General features: G+C 41.9%; 1 protein-coding gene across 1 annotated transcript in view; it reads right to left on the reverse strand.

Moving 5' to 3' along the window:
• Positions 1-21,715, reverse strand: part of DOK7 (docking protein 7) — a 123,026-nt gene that overhangs the window by 41,823 nt on the left and 59,488 nt on the right. The window contains exons 6-7 of the mRNA XM_043969696.1: positions 12,910-13,017; positions 5,431-6,296 (exon numbers count right to left, since the gene is read on the reverse strand). Of these exons, the coding sequence (XP_043825631.1) occupies positions 5,431-6,296; positions 12,910-13,017 (974 nt within the window). The remainder of the gene's footprint in view (positions 1-5,430; positions 6,297-12,909; positions 13,018-21,715) is intronic.

Raw genomic sequence — 21,715 nt, forward strand, 5'->3', positions numbered from 1 at the left:
TGTACTGAAAAGATCCAATAAGGATGAAATCAAAGAGTTATTATTTACGACTTAGAGGTGGGAACAACAAGCTAATTATTGCCACCAAAGTTCCAACTGGAGATCATTATGTATATTATTATAGATTTATAGCTCATCTGTCTTCCAAAGACCCCAAGAGATCTTGACTCCCTAGATTGATCATTAGGCTGTCATCCTTGGCCTTCTGTACAAACAATGTCACAAGTAGCATCCTTGCAGACCCAAAACACAGAAAAAAGGACAGGAATGATAAAAGCATCAGACAGGCTCAGACTCTGTGGTGTCATCTCTGGGCATACACAGACATCACCAAGACTCTGCTCACATGCCCAAGTGCAAAAACACATGCAACCAAGATAGCAAAGGATTTTTTAAGTAAGAGCAAAGGCCGTTAGTCATAGGATTAAAAGTTAGAAGGGTCCATTTCCCTGCTCTGTTGCTTTGGCCCTGTATGATGAGTCACCTTGTCTCTATGGGCCTCAATTTCCTCATCTATCAAATGGAGAGAATAGATAATAACCATTGAGGTCCCTTCCAAATATAAAAGCTTACGATCCTCCTGCCTGCTTGAAGTACCAGCAAGCCTGTTAAATCATGGATTAGAGGGGCTTCCTCTTACCAAAAAAAAAGGTCTGGAAGAAATGTACCATTCACATTCCTCTTAAACTGACCCCTTCTTGGAGTTCTTTTATACCAGCCCAGCATCAATAATATCCTATACTTGAACCTCAGGTTGGAAGAGACTTCATGTATACAATAGATAACAAGAGAGTAGAAGGGAGATGAGATTTGTTCTACTTAATCCTGGAGGGCAGAGCAAAGACCCCAGGCTTGATTCATTAGTGTCTCAACGTAAGGAAAGACTTCCTAACAATGGAAATGGATCGCCTGGTTAGATGGTGAGCTCTCTGTCACTGACAGGAAAGGGTCAAACCAGAGGATGAACAATCACTTGCCAAGGAAATTCTAGAGAAGGTCCCTACGTCAGGGAGTGGTTGGGCCCCTTCCAACAGGATATTCTATGATTCTAAGTCATGCAGACCAACCTCTCACAAAATGTAGGGATACCCACTCTCTATTCCTCGACAGATGCAGAAACACAATTTGTTTCTCTGCAGCCCAAGATGTGTGATCCAATAAACCCCGTACCATATCTCATTCTTGCCATCCTCCTAGGCTGCTGTGGATAGCTCTATCCAGCCCCAGAAATCCTGATCCTGAAAGGGCAGGAAAGCCTCACCTTCCACTTAAAGAAAAAATATAAGAACTGTGCAGTGTCACATCAGAAACACAAATAAGGACCAGTGATACTGACTGCTAGGTTCATTCTCCTGTAAGTACACACACACACATGCGCATGTACACACACACACACACACACACACACACACACACATGCACGCACACGCACACACGCACACACACACCTTTACCCAGAGGCAGAATTAAAAGATTGTTAGGCCAGTGAAATTTTCAAGGCAGCAGACCAGCAATCAGTCTAATTTTTCCTCATTGCTGGAAACTCCTTAAGGTCTCAGTGTCAGAAAAAAGAATCTCATGCTGACAATGGTGAGGGAACAGTCAGTAGGCAGCCCAGGCTTGATTCATTAGTGTCTCCATTAGCAAGTCCATTCCATGCATGCTCAAAGCCACCTCTGTGAAACTGTGCTGTGATACTGCCCATAGAACATAAGATGAATCTGCCCTTGGATCCTGGACTGTGCCCAGTTTCCAATGCCAAATGCCAATTTCAGGAAGGCATTTCAGATACACTCAAATGACCAGAATATTGGGAGAGGGCTTGGGGAAGGACACTGGCCAAATGGAAATGGACAAGATGGTAGGAAAAGAGAAAATTTTATTTCCAAACTAAGAAGATATTACAAACAATGGATGATTAAAAAAAATAAAAATAGCATCAGAATGTCACCTGACAATAAAGTTACAGAATAAAATATGTACACATGAAGCTACTTTATCCCAAAACAAAACGTGGAGAGAGGGTAGCAATATACCTGAAAGGGTACAAAATCAAAAGTCATCATGGTTCCCAACAGGAGATGTCTGGTGATGTGTATGGGGCACTTAGCTAACACCTTTCACTGGTGCATCTGAAATCTCACAGCTAAAATAATTAAAATGATGCAAAGAAACTCACACTCCATGCAGTATGTCATCAAGAAAATTCTCTGCAGAATGGCAGAGTTAGGCTAGAAGATGAAAGATTGGAAGGATCAAGGCCCTGATCTTTCGTCTCTGATGCTGATGCTGTGCTCTGAAAGTTCTTGGATTCTTAGTCAAGGGCTTCTCCTTGCCCTAAGAAGGCATCTCCTGGCCATCTCCATCCTGAATGTGATGCCCTGTATCCTAACAGACCTTATTCTCAGTCCAAAGTTATAAGATGAGGGTCCCATATGGAGGATCCTCAGCTACACTCCATGTTCTCCAACTGAGTAAAGTAATTCATTTGGACCCTATGGTCCTCTAACCACCTGCCAACACATACTTCCCATCACTGCCTTGCAAGAAACTTCAAACAACCAAAAGCTTAGTCAGCCATAGAGACCAGCCTTCTGGTTGTGCAGAACCAGATTCTAGACTTGGGCAATTCCCAAGGGTCCTTTTTACAACATCTGTTCCACTGAGGAACATGGCTTTATAATCTACTCTATTGCAACAACAAAAAGTAAACCCCTCCCACCCAAAAAAAAACCACTGATAAAGATCACCAGGTTCAAAAGCTAAGTCAGTCCCACTGTCACTCATTTTGGTCACTATATGACCCAAAGTACAAAGATAACAAGCTTCAGCATTTACCATCTAAAGGATTTCTGGAAATTTCCTGATTAAGGCTGGATGAGTTGGAGGGCATGGAAGGTACCATGGAGAGAGCTGAGATTGGAGCTGTCCAAAGGATGATCTATCTCTTCCTCAGACATCTCTAGGTTGGCTTCCTACACATGCCATCATTAAGGCAAAATGACCATTTATATAAAGAGAAAAGAAGATAACAGGGTCACTTGCTACTGGGAGATCCTCACCACCATCTCAGTATGAAATATAAAGATAGAACCGAGAGATGGAGCCCTTTGTTAACAAGCTCCCCATCTCCTTTCTCGTTGTGGGCCTCTTGAGCTCCTTTGGAGACTTCAGCCTCTTGGGAGGCCATACCCAGACATCACTTTTATTTTAATATCAAAGTGATCTCTTGAGTTATGCTTTGATCAATAACACCTGATCACAGATCTTGCAGGAGACTATTTCTAGTTTATAATAGGAACATTAAGAAAACTATTCATTCCACTCATGAGGTTGAGAGAAGCAGATGAGGAAGGAGATTCAGGTAGAGCCTCTCAGATTCCTTGGAATTTTAGCACTTCCCATGACTGCACTGCAAGGGTCAGGGGCATTTTTAAGCTAATTTACACAAAAAGCACAGATAGGCTGCTCGCCTCCAATGGGACCACTGTCCAATGCTACTTCTGCATTGTTAACAAATTTAATAAACATTCTTAACAAATTACAGCCTTAATATGTATAACTTAAGTCTGTCAAAGAGTCCTACTGAAAATCTAGGGGAGAGATGTGTTTCAGAGTTGCATGGAACATGATGGCATGGGGGGTGGGGGGGTGAGGGAGAAGTCTCTTAATGATTTTTAAAAAGATTTCCATATTTGATTTATAAGCCCAGGTCTAAGATCTATTGTCTGATCAGCCATCTGTGATGTAATTTTTTTTTAATCACTGAACTGGATTTCAGGGAAGATCTGGGTTTTAGTCCTATGTGTCTGCCACTAACTCATTGTGTGACCTTGACCACAAGAGATGTTACCAGATAGATCCTCAAGTTCCTTGCATGTAAAATTTGAGGATTGAACTGGATGTGAATATCCCTCCCCACTCTGTTCTAGAGTCCAAGGATTCTGGTTCTAGATTCTGGTTCTAACTAGTCTATCCAAGACAGACCCACCTCATGTTAACAATAAATGGTGCTAGGTTAAGGTCAGAACATAGAGGGGCTAGAAACTACCTTATCTGTCTCTTAAGTCGTCACTGCTCAAGGATGCAGGGCTTTGTTTTCAGAATCACAAGGCAGAGAAATAAAGTACATGCAAAACACGAGAGGTGCAGGACCAGGAAAAGCCAAAAGGTCTGGGAAGTCTCATCTCTCAGTCACCCTCAGTCCATCTGCACTATTCTTGCCTCAGTTCTTAGATGGCAATTCTTGCCCTGCGCAGACTGAATATACTGGCTTAAAGAAAGTGTAGTATGGTGGGGCGGGGAGGGGGGGCCGCTAAGTGGTGCAGTAGATAAAGCACCGTCCCTGGATTCAGGGGGACCTGAGTTCAAATCTGACCTCAGACGCTTGACCCTTACTAGCTGTATGACTCTGGGCAAGTCACTTAACCCTCATTGCCCTGCAAAAACAAAAAACAAAGAAACAAAAAAAATCTAGTATGGGGTGGGATGAGAGAAAGAAAAAGCACTGGGTTTGGAAACAGGAGTCCTGGGTTTGATTTAAGTCTCTCAGCTCTACCATTTACCAACTGTGTGACTTTCAGCACAAGTCACTTAACTTCTCTCTGCCTCAGTCTTTCCAATGGGGATAACACTCTAACTTCCTGCCTCACAGTACTGTTGCAAGGGATATACTTTTATAAATTACCAAGAACTACAACAACAAAAAATGTGAGCTATTGGTGTGAATATCTTGAGCAACAAAGTCACTTCCATCTTTGATATTCTGAAATTCTTGCCAAGAGGCAGCACAAGGAAATGGAATAATGAATTCCAAGTCACAAGACCTGGGTTTGAATCCTGGCTCTACCACTCACTATCTATGAGACCTTGGGTAAGTCCAGTCCCTGTCCTGGGCCTCAGTTTCTCTATATAAGATGAGGAGAATAGATGACTGCTGATGACCCATCCAAGTATAAAATTCTCTGATCTTTAGATCCAGTCTACATTTCTGGATAAATCACATTCCTGCTCAAGCAACCTCCAGCTGGGATTCTTCTCTCCAAATACAAGGCTTTCCTCTCTTCCTGAGGCTTCCTCTCATCAAAAGTATGTTTAAACACTAAGGAGGTGCTCTCTCCACCCATCTGGTCTCTTCTCCAGAAGGAAGAAAACTACCTGCATCTTCCAGGCTAAATGACCCCAGGGTTAGAAGCCCATCATTTAAAGTACTCCCTGTGCCTTACCTTCAAGGCCTGGGTCTCTCTGGTGGGTTTTGGTCATTTATCCCTCACTTTCTTAGCTAATTTATACAAAGAGCATGGATAAGATGCTTCTCCAAGGGGACCACCATCCACTGCTAATTCTGCATCCTCAATAAATTAAAATCAATCACATCACTTGAACTCAGGGTGGGCCTGGATCAGCTTCTGCTCAGGGATGGGTATTTACCTTGAGTCCACCACAGACTGGGCATGATGTAAAGAAAGCTCTCGGAGCCCCGGGGCGGGGGCTACACATTTCACAAGGCTCAGCGGACATTCCACTAGGTGAAACCGACTCACTACTTTGGGATTCTAACACCTGTCCTGGAGGTTTGATGCCTGACCACCTGGAAAGAAAATCTGCATAAGTCTCATCACCCAAGTCTTTGGTGCCTTCAGCAAGAGAGGCGGTAGGGCCCCCCAAGTCTTGGTCAGGCTCAGAGGCAGCTCCTGCCTCTGAGAGTGGGGCTGGTGTTGCTTTGGGATCGCTGGCCTGTTGAGGGCCCGGGGCCTGGTCCTTGGAATCCACACCACCACCCTGCTGAACGTCCTTCGAAGCTGTTTGCAATATACTCCTGGGTGTGTCGTAGAGATGTCGGAAAGAGCTGGGCACCTGATACTCTGGGACCCTGTGAGGCTCACTGGGTTGGCAAGTGCACAAACTCTGTTCTGAAGCAAAGTTCAATGGCAAGCTGAGCAGAGAACCAAACTCATCACCATGGCAGATGTCCAGGCTCCCAGCATAGGAGGAGAAGCTGCCAGAGTAGGAAGAATGACTGCCCGTGGCTATTCCGCTGTCAGAAGAACTCTGGCGGCCAATCTCCTGGAGCTGTCTGGACCGGAGAGGTTTGGGCAGTGGCTTGGTGGCACCATGAGCAGCCTCCGCACGGGCCTTGTCTTCCCCAAGGTGGAGAGATTTTGCAGCTGCCGGCCCATGACTCTCCTGGGAGGTGCTGGCCGAGGACTGCTCGGGCCAGAGAGTGAGCCGGCTCCCAGCACTGGCGTCTGAGTGGCTGGTGTCTGACGAAGAGCTGGACAAACTCCGGTCATCTCCTGAAACGAGAGAAAAGAGCAAGGTCGCGCAGGTGCCAAGAGCCAGGAGACAGAATCACGGAATGCTAAAGGTGACAACGGAGGCTTTGGGGGTCATCTAAGTCCAACCCCCTCCTTTCACAGACAATGGCAGTGGAGGCCAAAGCAGTAAGGGAGGGTGGGAAGGAATGACGTCCCCAAGGTCCACCAGCCATTTAAGGGCAGAGCGAGAATTCATACCCAGGTCTTCCAACTGATGTTTCAAGTACTGGTTCCAAAAATATCTATTATTAATTTATCAATTCTCATGAGGTTTAGAACACAGTGCCAGACCATAAAGACACAAAGGTTAAAACTGACACCAGTCCCTGCCTTTAAAGAACTTACAGGCTGACTGATTGTGTGACTTGCTATGATATAAAGAGCAACAAACTTTGATATGAGGACCAGGGCTTACCAGCCACATAGTAGGTCCTTAATAAAGATGCATGGCTTGACCAGGGTCTAAGTTCTGGCCCTGCTGCTCAGTAGCTATCAGACAGTGAACAAAGGATGTCCTTCCTATGGGGCCTCAATTTCTTCATCTGTAAGATGGGAAAATTATATCACCCTTCTCATAGAGCCATCATGAGAAAAATACTTTCTAACATTGAAAGCACTCTAGCAATTAGAGTTACTAACTCTAGCTCTGACAACCACACAGGCCTATAATGAGGATCAAATGAGGCAATATATGAGAAAGTAATTGTAAACGTAAAAAAAACTAATATAAGATTTTACTATTATCTGGTAGCTTTCTTGTTATTTAGTCATATTCAACTCTTTGTGACCCTGTTTGGGGTTTTCTTAGAAAAACTACTGGACTGGTTTGTCATTTCCTTCTCCAGTTCATTTCATAGATGAGGAAACTGAGACAAACAAGATTAAGTGACTTGCCCAGGGTCACAAAGCTATGAAGTACTGAGGCAGGATTTTAATTCAGGAAACTTATTCTTCCTGCTTCCAGGCCTAATGTTCTATCCACTGTATCATCTTGCTGCTCTTATCGATAGGCTAGCAAAATCCAAAGAGAGAGAAATGAAGAGAGAAAGGAGGATTTTATTTCTCTGTCTTGCTTTGCTCTATAGGTCTACTGGCAAATGCAAGTCCTTGGAGAAATTTAAAATCTAAACAGCAATCATTGCTGTGTGCAAAGAGATCAACTCAAAAGGCACTGTAGTCTGTGGCCATGCACAGCCTCCAAGGTGTCAAAGGGACTCCAAAGCCAGGCTGACTTGGAGCTGCTGAGGGACTCTACACTACTGGCCACTTGTAATCCCCCTCCAATTAATCATAACCTCATCGAGATCTCAGGGGGCACGTGAGAAAAGCAGATGCTGATCAGAGTATGATTAACTTTGCCCTTGGCGGCTTTATACAGAACACTGGAAGCCTAGGTGCTGAGAACCAAGCCTCCCTGACCAGCACGTGGGCAGCCAGAAACGCTCCAGACAAGAATACAACCTGGTTCACTTATAGAAGGCCTTATGGACTGCCACTGCTGTCACTGTTAAATGGGCTGCTTTAACACAAAGCCAGATGTGGGAATGGGCATAGATGTCATCCCTGTGATTTTATCAGTACAAAGAACTCTCAGGTGAGGAAATTCCCTGTGCCAAACAGGTTGGTACTTTCTCTGTCCTCTCAGACAGTTGCCTTGAACACTCTGAGGGTAAGTGACTTTCCCAGAGTTATGTAGTCAATATGTGTTAAAAGAGGGACCTGAACCCAAGTATTCCTATCTTTGTAGCCTGGCTCCAACTACTCTCACACGTCCTGCCTCTATCACCTTAGTGTAAGTGTTTTCAAATAGCTGAAGGTGAGAAGAGACTGGGGAATCTTTGGCCTAAAGATGAGAAGTCTGACAGGGAGAGGGAGTTTCACAAGACTGAAGAATCTCCATTGGGATGGATACTGAAGATCACTGAGTTCAGCACAGCTGAATGAGAATCTCCTCTCATCTCAGAGGAGTCATCCAGACTCTAATGGAAGAACTCCCCAGAAGGACAAGCCTCTTGACACAGTCCATTCCACCTTTGGATAGCCCCCAATTATTAGGAAGTTTTCCCTTTCATTGAGTGTGAATCTGCTTCTCTCCAATTTCTTTCTATTTTATCCTTGTTCTGACTTCGAGGACCAAGAATAAAAATAAGTCTAATCTCTTCCAACTGACAGTTCTAGAAATACTTGAAGATAGGTATCATGTCTTTCTTCTCCAAAATATATTAAAACATTTAGTAAATATTAATAAATCAAAATATTTAGTTAACGTTATAAATATATAATTATACACACACACACACATATATGTTGTTGTTGAGTCGTTTAAGTTGTGTCCAACTCTTTGTGACTCCTTTTGAGGTTTTCTTGGCAAAGATACTGGAGTGCTTTGCCATTTCCTTCTCCAGCTCATTTTACACATGAGGAACTGAGGCAAACAGAGGGAAGTAACTTGCCCTGGGTCACATAGCTAGTAAGTGTCCAAGGGCAGATCTGAACTCGGGTCCTCCTGACTCCAAGATTGGCATGCTACCTACTGTGCAACCTAGCTGCAAACATATTAAATAATTAATTGATTGATTGGTTGATTGATTGATTAGTACATAAAATATATTTTATCTTATATTTAAATATATAAATACAAAATATTTCTATTTACAAAAATTTCTATTATAAATATTTATCACATATTTTCTAAGTAGAATGTAGCAATCAATACGTTAAACATATAAATGAAAATATTTAGTTAATATGAATCTTAATAAACAGTTAATAGAAATATGAATACTTAGTTTTTTCAACTGATCCTTATACAGCACGGTCATCAGCCTCCTCACTATTGTGTTCCCCCTCCTCTGGACCTGATTTGCTCTGTCAGTCTAGTTTCTAAAGGACAGTGGCCAGAACTGAGAACAGCCCCACACATGTGCTGTCTGACCAGGGCAGAGTACAGTGGGGCACTTATCTCTATCACAATGGACACTGCCATGTCCACAAAACCTGAATCAGTATCACTGTGAAGGGGCAACACACAGAAAAATTATATTTAGTCTACCTAGCCCCAGAGAACAAAATGAAAATAAAGGGATGGGAGTTATATTTTATCCTCTGAAGGCCATCTCACTTCTGAGATTCTCTCAAATATTCCAATGGATGGTGGATAGAGTGAGTGCTGGATCTGTAGTCTGCATTTGAATCTGAGTTCAAATCTTACCTCATATACTTACAATTCGGTATAGCTCTTTAAGGTTTGCAAAGTGCTTTGCAGATGCTCCATCATTTGATCCTGGGAGGTAGGTACTACTATTATTCCCATTTTACAATTGAGGAAACAGAGATAGACAGAGGTAAAGTGACTTGTCCAGGGTCACACAGGTAGTAAATGTCTAAAGCCATATTTGAATTCAGGTCTTCTTGAGTCCAATGTTCCATCTACTGTATACAACCTAACTGGTCCCAGCTATTATTCTTAGATTTACTCTTATATTATTATTTGCTGACTGAGCCCAAATGTAATTTGCCAAACACATCACAAATTAATAAGGAGAATCTTCAGCAAGGCAATGATCTGATATAACCCTGAAGGACTTATGAAAATTGCAACCCATCTACAGAGAAAGAACTAATAGTATCTGAAAACAGATGGAAACACATTTTTTAATTTTTTTTCCTCTTTGACAATTTCTTAATCTGAAGTTTTGGGGTTTTTTTTTTTACTGTTTTCTCTCACAACCTAGCTAATATGGGAATGTTTTCCATGACATTCATTACATGAATTGCTTGAGTTCTTGGGGGGTGGGAATGGATGGAGGAAGAGAAGTTGGAACACAAAGCTTTAAAAAATTGATGTTAAAATTTGCTTTTATGTATATTTTGGAAAATAAAATTCTATTTTTTAAAAAAAGGAAAATCTAGAAAGAGGGCACATGTCTTGGGATTCTCCATCATTCTCTACCTTTCTTAAACTAGCAATGGAAGATGAGATACTGGAGGGAACAAGGGGTCATGGTATAGAACAGAACAAAACAAAATTCACAAAACCCATTTCGCAACTATACTGTTACTTATCAGTTCTGGCCTCAATCACTTGGACAGCCATAGGTATCTCTGTTTCCAATCCAGCCTAAAGAGGCCTCCAGAGTCACCTTCATGTTACTCTTCCTCAGAATAATACAATAAAACTGATTACAGCTCACACTCTATACATCACAACAGCCCTGTGAGATAAGTAGGACAGAGATTATTATCTCTGTTCTGGAGAGGAGGAAACCAAGACTAGGAGAGCTTGGCATTGGGACTGGCACCTGGGTTTTCTGACCCCAAGTCCAGGATTCTTTGCATTACATTTACTGGTTACAGAGTAAATGCAAACTCCTCAATGTGGTATTTGAGACCTGCATGATCTAGTTTCATTCTTTTTATCCAACATCATTTCCCACTACCCACTACTTAGCACATGCCCTCAATGGGCAGCCTGCCTTCCTCGTTGCCTCCAGTGATTCCCAAATACCATAAAAAAAAATCTCTTTAACACCAATCTCTACCCCATGATGCTAGAGCTTGAAGGGTTCAACCCCCTCATTTTATGGATGAGGAAACTGAGGACCAGAGAAATGAGATAGCTTGCCCAAGGTCCTAAAATACCAGATGGTTTTCAAACTCAGATTCTTAGACAACTACACATTTGGCAAGGTGTGTACCAAGAATATATAAGTCTCTTTTCACTAAGCCACATTGCTTCTTCTATGGACTCTTATAATATGTAGGACCTAAAACACACAATTTAGTATTCAATTAATACTGTTTTGTTCTCTATTTCATGTGATAAAATTAACAGCTTACATTTACATAAGCTTCACTGTCACAAAGCACTGTCATGTATATTATCTTTTTGATTTTCATAATAACCCTTTGAGGTCAGTAGGACAAGTAGTATTACTCCATTTTATAGATTGGGAAACTGAGGTGCAGACAGGAGAAGTGACATGGTCAATGTCAAACAGCCTGCTAGTAAGTGGCAGAGTCAGGGTTCCAATCAGATCTCCCGACTCTTTCCATTACAACATGATTTATTCTCACTATCTGTGAATGTATCCAATCCTCATTACTATTTCTAAACTCCATGAGAGCAAAGATTGTGTCTTATCTACACTTTTCAACTCATATAGATCTAGCTCAGAGTTCTTCACATGGACATGTTATGAATCTTTGCTGAATCGAACTGCATTGTCTTATGTATAAATCTGGTACCCTGGAAGAATGAAAATCCCTTGTGTCCTACAGAGAATGTATCTTACTCTTCTCTTCTTTCACTTCTCTAATCTTTCCCTCTAGGGCTAGCACAATGCTCTACACATAGTGAAACACCCTTCAAAAGGTTGCAGAACCAATAGGTAAACTTCCATTTTGAAATATATATGTCACAAATGAGGAAGAACTGAGTGCTAAGGTGGAAATAATGGGAATCTTGGGAAAAAGTAATTATTCCATTTAGCATTTGTGATAGAAAAGAGTAAAGCTGGGGGAAAATATTATGTGGGCCCCAGATTGGGGGGGGAAGCATATTTCAACGGTTCAGAGAAAGATTAAATATGATCTAATAGACAATAATTCTATAGAGGAAGTCAGTCCAGGAGAGATGGATAACCATGCTGAATGATACATACAGATTTGGTCTTGGCCAATCTGGAAATTTGTTTTGCTTGACTATGCAAATCTATTACAAAGATTTTGGTTCTCTTTCCACTCCCCCTACCTCTCCAAGGAATGGAAGTGGGGAGAGAGGGAAAAAATAAATTCTTCATAATTGAAAAGAGTTTAAAGAAAAATTCATAATAATCTGGTTTGGAAGACCTGACCCACTGATGATATCCAGTATGACTAAGAAACTCCAAACAGGGGGCAGCTAGGTGGCACAGTGGATAAAGCACGGGCCCTGGATTCAGGAGGACCTGAGTTCCAATCTGGCCTTAGACACTTGGCACATACTAGCTGTATGACCCTGGGCAAGTCACTTAACCCTCATTGCCCCACGGGGAAAAAAAAGAAGCTCCAAATAGGCAGCATGATATAGGAGAGAAAGACAAAGTTTGGATTAAGATGAAACCTAGGTTTCATTCACTGGCTCCAACTTTCACTTGCTGGGACACCCTAAACCAGACAAGTGTTGGACAAGTCCACTTCTCTGAATTTAATTTATAAATCAGAAATAATAATCCTTGCTCTCCTTACCTCACAGGGCTATGATGTGGAAAACCCATTAAAAACCTCAAGGTATAGAACTGTAAGTAGCTACTATTTTTAAATCCTTCTAGCATTTTGAACCATGGGTATAAACAGGTAACAGAGGAAGAAGGACATGAATAGCACCCTAAAACACCAGGGGAATTCTATAACACATAGCACTAATCTAGCCTCTACCACAGGGATGTTGCTTTAGGAAGTTTTGAGAAAACCCCTCACTAGTTCCTGCTAACATGAAGAAACTACCCCCTAGAGAAGGAAGATGTGTTTCCTCTGCACCACCCCCGCAACCTCACACCATCCTTGAGGTGGGGAGGGTGAAAGTTGCCAGTGGACTTCAGTAGCTTCTCACCTCCACTTCCAGGACGACCCGAATGTGAAAGAAGGCTGAGCCTCTTCTCTAACTGTAGAGCTTCATGGGCCACTCTCTCTTCCATGGATGATGGGTTTGTATTTGGATCTAAAGCACAAAGGGGGGGCAGGATATAATGATTAACAACAACAAAATAACACATTTCTCCTCCCCACTCCCTGACATAAAATGCCCTCAGTATTTATCACTCTAGTGTTATATGTACTCTGGCATAGTTATGTGAAAATTTGAATCTTGTGAGGGGCACATTCTCTAGAATATGATGAAGTGCTCAGTTTATTCAGTTTTATTTAGGCTGATTTCAGTGGTGGGTTTCTATCTGGACCATTTGGGTCACACCCCTCACTGTGCCCTCGAAAACTGGGTTTTCACTTTGTCTCAGTGACCAGATCTAACTTTGAGGAAAGCTTCTAAGGGACTAGATAATTATGACACCTTCCACTTCACTCTGCTGACATAGATGAAGGGAATATGGATAAGAAGAGAGAAAAGTTACCAACTGGATGTTGGCTGAAAAGAAACTAAGTGGGTCTAAGAGTATGAGGACTTCTCAGATTTCCACAGGTCTCTACTAATGGTTAAAATTAGTTCCAGAGAATAATGATTAAGATAAAAAATCATTTGATCATGTCTGACTCTTTGTGAGCCCATATGGGGTTTTCTTGGCAAAGATACTAGAATAGTTTGCCATTTCCTTCTCCACCTCATTTTACAGATGAGGAAACTGAGGCAAACAGTATTAAATGACTTGCCCAGGGCCACACAGCTTGCAAGTGCCTGAGGACAGATTTAAACTCAGAAAGATGAGTCTTCCTGACTCCAGGCCCTGCACTTCATCCAATGCACCACCTAGCTGCCCTTAAAATGAATTTTAATTTCAATCAATTTTTTAAAAGATTTATTAATTATCATATGTACGTCAGGGTGGTATGGTAAGCATAAAGGTTACAGAGATGAAAAATGGTCCTCAGAGAATTTATAGTCTAAAGGGGGTATTGATACTGTACAATTAAGTATGATGCAGTTTAGAATGAGACTTGCTTTGGGGATAGAATTCAGAATGGGGAAGGACAGTATCTAATCCAACAAACTGCTTTGGAGAGTAAGAGAGGCTAAATAACAGCCAAATTCTTGGATCCCTAATGCCCAGTCCCATAATCCCTGGTCTCAACAACAGCAGTGTCAAACTCAATGCAAACAGCAGAGAGAGTCTGAAAAAATCACAAAAGAACATTGTCTATAGTATATCACTTTCTTGTTTTGTTAAACATTTTTCCAGTTACATTTTAATCTGGTTCTGAGTTTTCCTGGTTGGCAGGGAGTCTGACACCTCTGCTCTACAAGATAATTGAAATCAGGAGATACAATTGTTCACAATTGATTGGGCTTTCTCAAGCACTAGATTGACAAGCGGCTAAGTTTCTAGATCACAGTGTACACCCCAATAACAACAACAATAATTATCATAATAATAACTAATTTACACACCACCTTCAGGTTTGCTTATTGCTTTCCCAACAACAGCTGGTATTCAAAGCCCAAGTCTCCTGATTCCAAATCTAAAGCTCTTTCCTCTATACCATGGTGCCCCCTAAGGCCACATTGGCTCCAAGCTGATGGTTTGGTTTATTTTTTTAAAGAGTCATGAAGCTGAGGCTAGTTCTATCTTTCACCATCACCTTGGTCTCTTTAACCTCTGACTTCATAGTGAAAAGGATTCCAAGGAAATAACTTCCCAGAACCTACTAGAGCAACCTAGTTACCAAAAGAATCACAGCATTTTCGCACTGTAAGGAACCTTGTTGTTCAGTCATTTCAGTCATCCAACTGTCCATGACCCCATTTGGGGGTTTCTTGGCAGAGATATTGGAGTGGTTTGCCATTTCCTTCTCCAGCTTCTTTTACAGATGAGGCACTGTGGCAAACAGGTTAAATGACTTGCCCAGGGTCAAACAGCTAATAAGTGTCTGAGGCTGAATTTGAACTCAGGGAGATGCCAGTGCTTTATCCACTGCACCACCTAGCCACAGTAAGGAACCTTAGAGATTATCTAATCATAGGAGTGAGCGTAGCTCTATGTCTGGAAGGGACCTCAGAGGCCATCTACTTCGATCCTTTCATTTTATAGTAAGAAAGCTGAAGGACAGGGAAATTAAGTGATCTGCTCAATCAGACTCGCTCGCTCGCTCGCTCGCTCTCGCTTTCTCTATCTCTCTCTCACACACACACACACACACACACACACACACACAGAGTAAATAACAGAAATAAGATTTGAATCCAGATCATGTGAGTCCTCATCCAGCCTTCTCTCACCATTATACCAAGCTGCCTCTCCAAGATAGGTTCACATTCTACTTTGGATACTTGCTAGCTGCATTACTATAGATCACTTAACTTCTCTGAAAATCAGTCTCGGGGCAGCTAGGTGGCGCAGTGGATAAAGCACTGGCCCTGGATTCAGGAGGACCTGAGTTCAAATCCAGCCTCAGACACTTGACACTTACTAGCTGTGTGACCCTGGGCAAGTCACTTAACCCTGCCCCCCAAAAAAAAAATCAGTCTCCTTATCTGCCAAATGGGGATAATAATACTTATACTGTGAGGAAAGGGCTTGACAAACCTGAAAGCAGTATAGGAAGGAAACCTGGTATTATGGGGTAGGTATAACAGGAAGCTTCAGTTCCATTTTCTTTCCAGATGAGAGGCGATTTTCCTTGCCAAGATCAAATAGCTAAACTTCAGCAAAACTAGCAATGGAATCCAGCTCTTCTGTCTCTAAGTTTCCTTCCTACCCTAAGATCCTGCCCCACCTTTAAAGTCCTGCAGGGCTTCTTTCTAGAACACATAAAAAATGTTTCTCCCAGGACAGCAAGTAAATGTTGGTCAATCACTGTAGACTTTGTGGATTATAAATACTTCAAAGCTTCAGATTAACATCACACCCCAACCAGATGTTGGCGGCAATCTGGAGGGTATTTCAACAAGATTACTGTCAACAGTTTAAAAATGCCTGGCATCCTTAGCAGCTGTTATACCAATGGCTAGCCTTCCTTTTAAGTGTAAGCCCCCCCCCCCAATTATACAAGGAATGGATCAGTGCAGGGGGAGAGCCTAGTTCTCTCAGAAACACAGCCAATTTATCCTCATTCTGTACAAAGAGGCATTACCAAGGCACCATTGACTTTCTCCATAGAATAAACAAGCTGAGAATCCTAGAATTCCATAGGCCTTCATTAGGTAACTGGTCCAAACTCTTGCTAAAGGATTTATGTCTACAGTAACTCTAACCAGTGGTCAGTTCAGCCTCCTGCTGATCTCTAGCCACTGGTGGCAATAAGATTCCTATTACCTTATTCTTTTTCTTTTTCTTTTTCTTTTCTTTCTTTCTTTTTTTTTGGGAGGGGGGGCGAGGCAATGAGGATTAAGTGACTTGCCCAGGGTCACACAGCTAGTAAGTGTCAAGTGTCTGAGGCCAGATTTGAACTCAGGTCCTCCTGAGTCCAGGGCCGGTGCTTTATCCACTATGCCACCTAGCTGCCCCCAAGCCCATTACCTTTCAAAGCTTCCCAGTCCCATTTTTAAACATCACATTTTTTGGGAGTTTTCCTCTCACTGAGCCAAACTCTAACAATATGTAACCCCACCCATTGTTCCTAGTTTAGTCCCCAGGAGCAGAATATGAAATTTTAACACTCTGCATAGAATCTGAAAGCATGTTGATGAAAGTTTAAGTATGTAGAATCCCAGGCATCTGAAAACTGTTCCTTCCTCAAGATCTTTGCTATTATGTTTCTCATAAAGTAATCATTTTCCTTGACCAATTAGTTGTTTAAGAAAAGTGAGGGGCTTCTAATCAGGAGAACTGGGTCTGAATCCTAGCTCTGCCCATTATAAGCTGTGTGACTATACACACGTCGGTCACTCACTCTCTCCCAGACTCTGTCTCCTTGTCTATAAAAGAGGGTTAATAACACCAACTTCTCAAATACTTTTTGTTGTTCAGTCATTTTTCAGTCATGTCCAACTCATGACCACAAAAGGGGTTTTCTTGGCAAAGATACTAGAGTGGTTTGCCATTTCCTTCTCCAGCTCATTTTATAGATGAAGAAACTGAGACAGACAGGGTTAAGTGACTTACCCAAGGAACTCAGGAAAATGCATCTTCCTGACTCCAGATCTGGCATTCTATCCATCATGGCGCCACCTAGTGGCCCCATCAAATAACTGTAGTGTGGTTCAAATGGGAAAGTAGAAGAAATACTTTGTAACTGTAAAATGCTATATGCTAATAACCACGGTTCATATTTGTATCCTGCCTCAAGTTTACAAACAACTTTTTTTTACAACAACCCTTTGTGGTGGTTAGTGCAAAAATAACAATTTTAAAGAAAAAGCATCTCGGAGAAGCAAAGTGAACTGGTCACACAGCTAATAATAAGTGTTGAAACTAGGATAGGAAGCACTATTATACTTGAAGTTCTCTGACTGTGGGTTTGAAATCAGAAGCATAATTTCACTTAAAGGCTTAGAGATTCTTGTCTTTTGAAGTTTTAAAATATCTCCCTGTCTTGTCTTTCTTTTTTTTTTTCCAACTATTTCAGATACTATCACTTCTTTCTCTGTAGATGGGTTGCCATTTTCATAGTCCTTCAGGGTTATATTGGACCATTGCCTTGCTGAAAATAACCACATGCTTCCCAGCAGATCATTTTACACTATTGCTGTTATTTTGTATACAGTGCATTTCACTCTGCTTCAGTTCATGTAGGTCTTTCCAGGTTTTTCTAATAGTATCCTGTTCATCATACCCTAAATAATGTACCTTAAACTTGACAAAGAATTTTCTTCGTATTAGCCCAGCAAAGTCATCATAACTATTTCCCTCCATCCTATTCCCTTCCCATGATATTTACTCTATTTTCCATCTTCTTTTAAACTATTCCTCCTCAAAAGTATTTTACTTCTGACTGTCCCCTCCCCTACTCTACACTCCCTTTTTTTCCACCCTTCCTTCCTTATCCTCTTCCCCTCATACTTTCCTGTAAGGTTAAATAGATTACTCCTCCCAACTGGGTGTGAATGTTATTCCTTCCATGAGCCAACTCTGATGAGTTTAAGGTCTTTGAGCTAATTCTATGTTCCAAATTTTCTTCCTCCCTCTCTCCTCAACCCTCCCTATGAAATCAAGCAATTCAATATTTCATACTTGTGCCGTTATGCAGAACGTCTTCACCTTCCTTGAAAGTATTTTGCTTTTTACTACTCTCTCCCAGAATCTGCCCTTCCCTCCTTCCCCTCCCTCCCCTTATCTCCCTCCCCTCCCTCAGGGCAAAATATATTACTATACCCACTTGAGTATGTATGTTAGTCCTTCTTTGAGTCAATTCTGATGATATTAAGGTTCAATCACTCCCCAATTCCTTCCCCCTCTTCCCCTCCCCTCCATAAGCTTTTTTCTTGTTTCCTTCATGTGAATAACCTCTCCCCAGACCATCTCTCCCCTTCCCCCTCCCCCAGTCTATTTCTCCTACACCTCAACCCTATTTTAAGGATGTCATTATGGGTTAGTTAGGTGGCTGTCTTGTCTTTCTTTTGCTGGCTCCTTCTGGGTAGTCAATCCAGGCAAACTCCTCAGGGATTAGAAGAGGGCAAGATGAATTCCATGATGCACTGTGAAAGTTAATTTCCTACAGATGAGGGGAAAGGAAGGAAAGAATCCTAGATAGAGCTAAAGAAAATACAAACTCTGGCTCATCCTTTAAGGCCTTCTACAATCTAGCTTCAACCCTCCCCTTCCCCCCCCCCCACTGTCCCCACCCCACCCCACTCCGAGTCCTTTATCAGGTCTTCTGAGTTCTCTAGATTCCAGCCAAATTAGACTAGGAACCCACCTCTGCTTGTATCCTGCCTGCTCTCTCTCATCACTATATGTATTCATTGCAAGGTGAAAACATGCCCACTCTTTATCTCTGCCTACTGAAATTCTTCCCTTCCTTCAGACCCCAGTGCAGGTAAAAGTCATCTTTTCCTCCTTAAATCTTATACCACTTTGAATATCACCATCACCATGGCACATATTCTTTGCATTTGTGCATTTAATTGCATATATACTAGAGGCCTAGCATGGTCCAGTAGGAAAAGAGCTAGATTCAGAGTGGGAGGACCTGAGTTGGATCTCCACCTTGCCATCTGCCACCTGTGAAATTGTGGGTAAGTCTATAAGCACCCTGGATTTCTGCTTCTTCATCCTTAAAGTAAGGGGACTAGACTAGATGACTCATAAGGTGTAAGTCAATGATCCCCTGTTAGATTATAAGTCCCTTGAGGAAGAGAACTTCCTATTTCTTTGTATCCCCATCTCTGGCTTGCCAGAATGGGTGCTTAATAGTCATTGAATTTATTGGCACTAATCGTGTGAGCTATCTGACTCAATATCTTACAGAACCTGACAGAACTCTTCCTTGGGCTGAAGGTGTGATGTCCCATGCACTGTCCATGCATGTATGTAAATAGGATGAAGAATGATGCATAAGAGAGAAGTAGCTATGTTAACACAGTGAATGGATTTCTGTACCTAAAAGTCAAGAAGCTCTGATTTCAAATCCAGCTTAAGATACTTACTAGCTGTGTGACCTAGAGTAAGTTGTACCTGCTCTCTACCTCAGTTTCTTCATATGCAAAATGGGGATGATAAAAGCACCTATTTCCCAGGGGCAGCTAGGTGGCAAAATGAATAAAGTCCTGGGCCTAGAGTCAGGAACCTAAGTTCAAATCTGGCCTCAGACACTTACTTAGCTGTGCAACCCTGGGCAAGTCACTTAACCCTGTTTGCCTCAGTTTTCTCATCTGCAAAATGAACTGGAGAAGGAAATGGCGAACCACTGCAGTATCTTTGCCAAGAAAACCCCAAACGGAGTCATGAAGAGTCAGACACAACTGAAATGACTCAACAACAATACTTCCCAGGGGAATTATAAGGACATAATGAAATAATATTTGCAGCTCTGCAAACTTTAAAGCACTACATAAATGCTAGCAATGGTTATTATTAAACCTTTATTTGTCCATTATAACTACAGCAGGAGCTTCTATATAGCAGCTAACCTGCCAAAAAGTAGCTTCACCTGTGCTAGCAACCTCTCTGAGATCCCAGCTGCCTCCTCTGAATTGGGACTATATGTACCTACTTGAGTAATAGAATCCCAGTATGATAAAATTTAAAGGTTTACCTTACATGGATGACATAGTAACAAAACTGAGATTCACACTCATGTCATTTGGCTCTTAATAGAGTTTTCTTTCCACCATACCACACTGACCCTCGGAATAGAGTTTGACAGCTAAACCACTATGCAGCCTGAGCATCCCATCACCCAAACTCCATTGTTTGGTAATAATTACAACAATTTCTATTGATATGGTATTTAAAGGACTACAAAGCACTTTCCTTACTACAACTCTAAAAAGTAGGTAATACAAGAATCATGCCCATTTTATATGTAAGAAAATTGAAGTTAAATCACTTCCCCAGAACCATATGACAAGTAAATGCCAGAGCCAGAGCTAGAACCCATGTTATCTCAACCACATCTCTACTGTCTCATCTGAATCCTGCAACTCGCCAGAGGAATCCCAATTTTAGAACCTGAAGACAGTCTGAAGACAGCAGACAGATGATAAAAATCTGAAAGTCCTGAAGGAAATAAGGAGCTGAAATATAGAGATAACAGATTTGGGGAGCCTCTGGTAAAATAGGTAGAAATAAATCCAATGGAACATGGTTTTTGAGAGTCACTCAGATGCTGTATATAAGCATGGTAGCCTGTATGTGACATCACAGGACCAGACTTGAGGTGAGTATTTACCCAGGAGAACTCTCATTAGCAAAGGTGTGGGAGACAATTCCCTGAAGGGGTTCTAGTCAACCCACTAGATAAGTCCTGACATTTGACATTTATTGTGGCCTCAACGGCACCTCAACCTTTGTGCTTGGCTCTTAGGTTACTGTATGTTGGGGGAGGGAGGGCAGAATTCTGACCTCTGGGAAATCAAGAGAGAAGATTAAACACCATATGACAATCTGGGTCACATTTCCCAAATACTCTTCTGGCAGAGGGATGGAAATTCTGTCCTTGCCCAAACCCCTTAAACAAAGCAAGCCTTTTCTTCATCAAAAGAAATGCCTTTGGGTAAAATCAAAACAAAGACTCCTCAGGCCCAGTGACCTTACTTAAACCCAGTGAGCCTTTGCCTGTAAAGGGGTTTTGCCCCTTCCAGGCCCCTCACCGGGCAGCATCTGCCTAGTTTCTCATCTCCAGCTTCACAGACCTCCCTCCTCTCAAGACCTACAGAGCTTTCGGGATATCCCAGTCAGCTGGTAATTAATCATCATCAGATACTGCCTTGTAACAGCTCTTTTGCTGCTGTCAAGGAAAGTTATTTAAATTAATGTATAAAGTTAAATTACTTTATAACTATATGACATCTGAAATTTTTAACTGTTTAACTTTCCCCAGGCTCATTTAACTAACTTTTAAAAATTAACTATTGAACTTTTCTTACATTCATGCCCTATCCCTCCAAACAAAATCAGAAAAACATTCGAATTGGTAAGATCTCCAGCATTCATCCAGTCTGATGTGTACCTGCTCTAGAAATCCTTGAGGGGTCATCCAGCTACAAATGAGAGCCTCCAGGAATGGGGTACTCAATGCTCCCCAGTGAAGTTCATTCTCCTGGTAACTACAGAGAATCACAGCCTCACAGAATCTCAGCACAAAAA

This window comes from Dromiciops gliroides, chromosome 6 (assembly GCF_019393635.1).
Source record: "Dromiciops gliroides isolate mDroGli1 chromosome 6, mDroGli1.pri, whole genome shotgun sequence".
Lineage (NCBI taxonomy): Eukaryota > Metazoa > Chordata > Mammalia > Microbiotheria > Microbiotheriidae > Dromiciops > Dromiciops gliroides.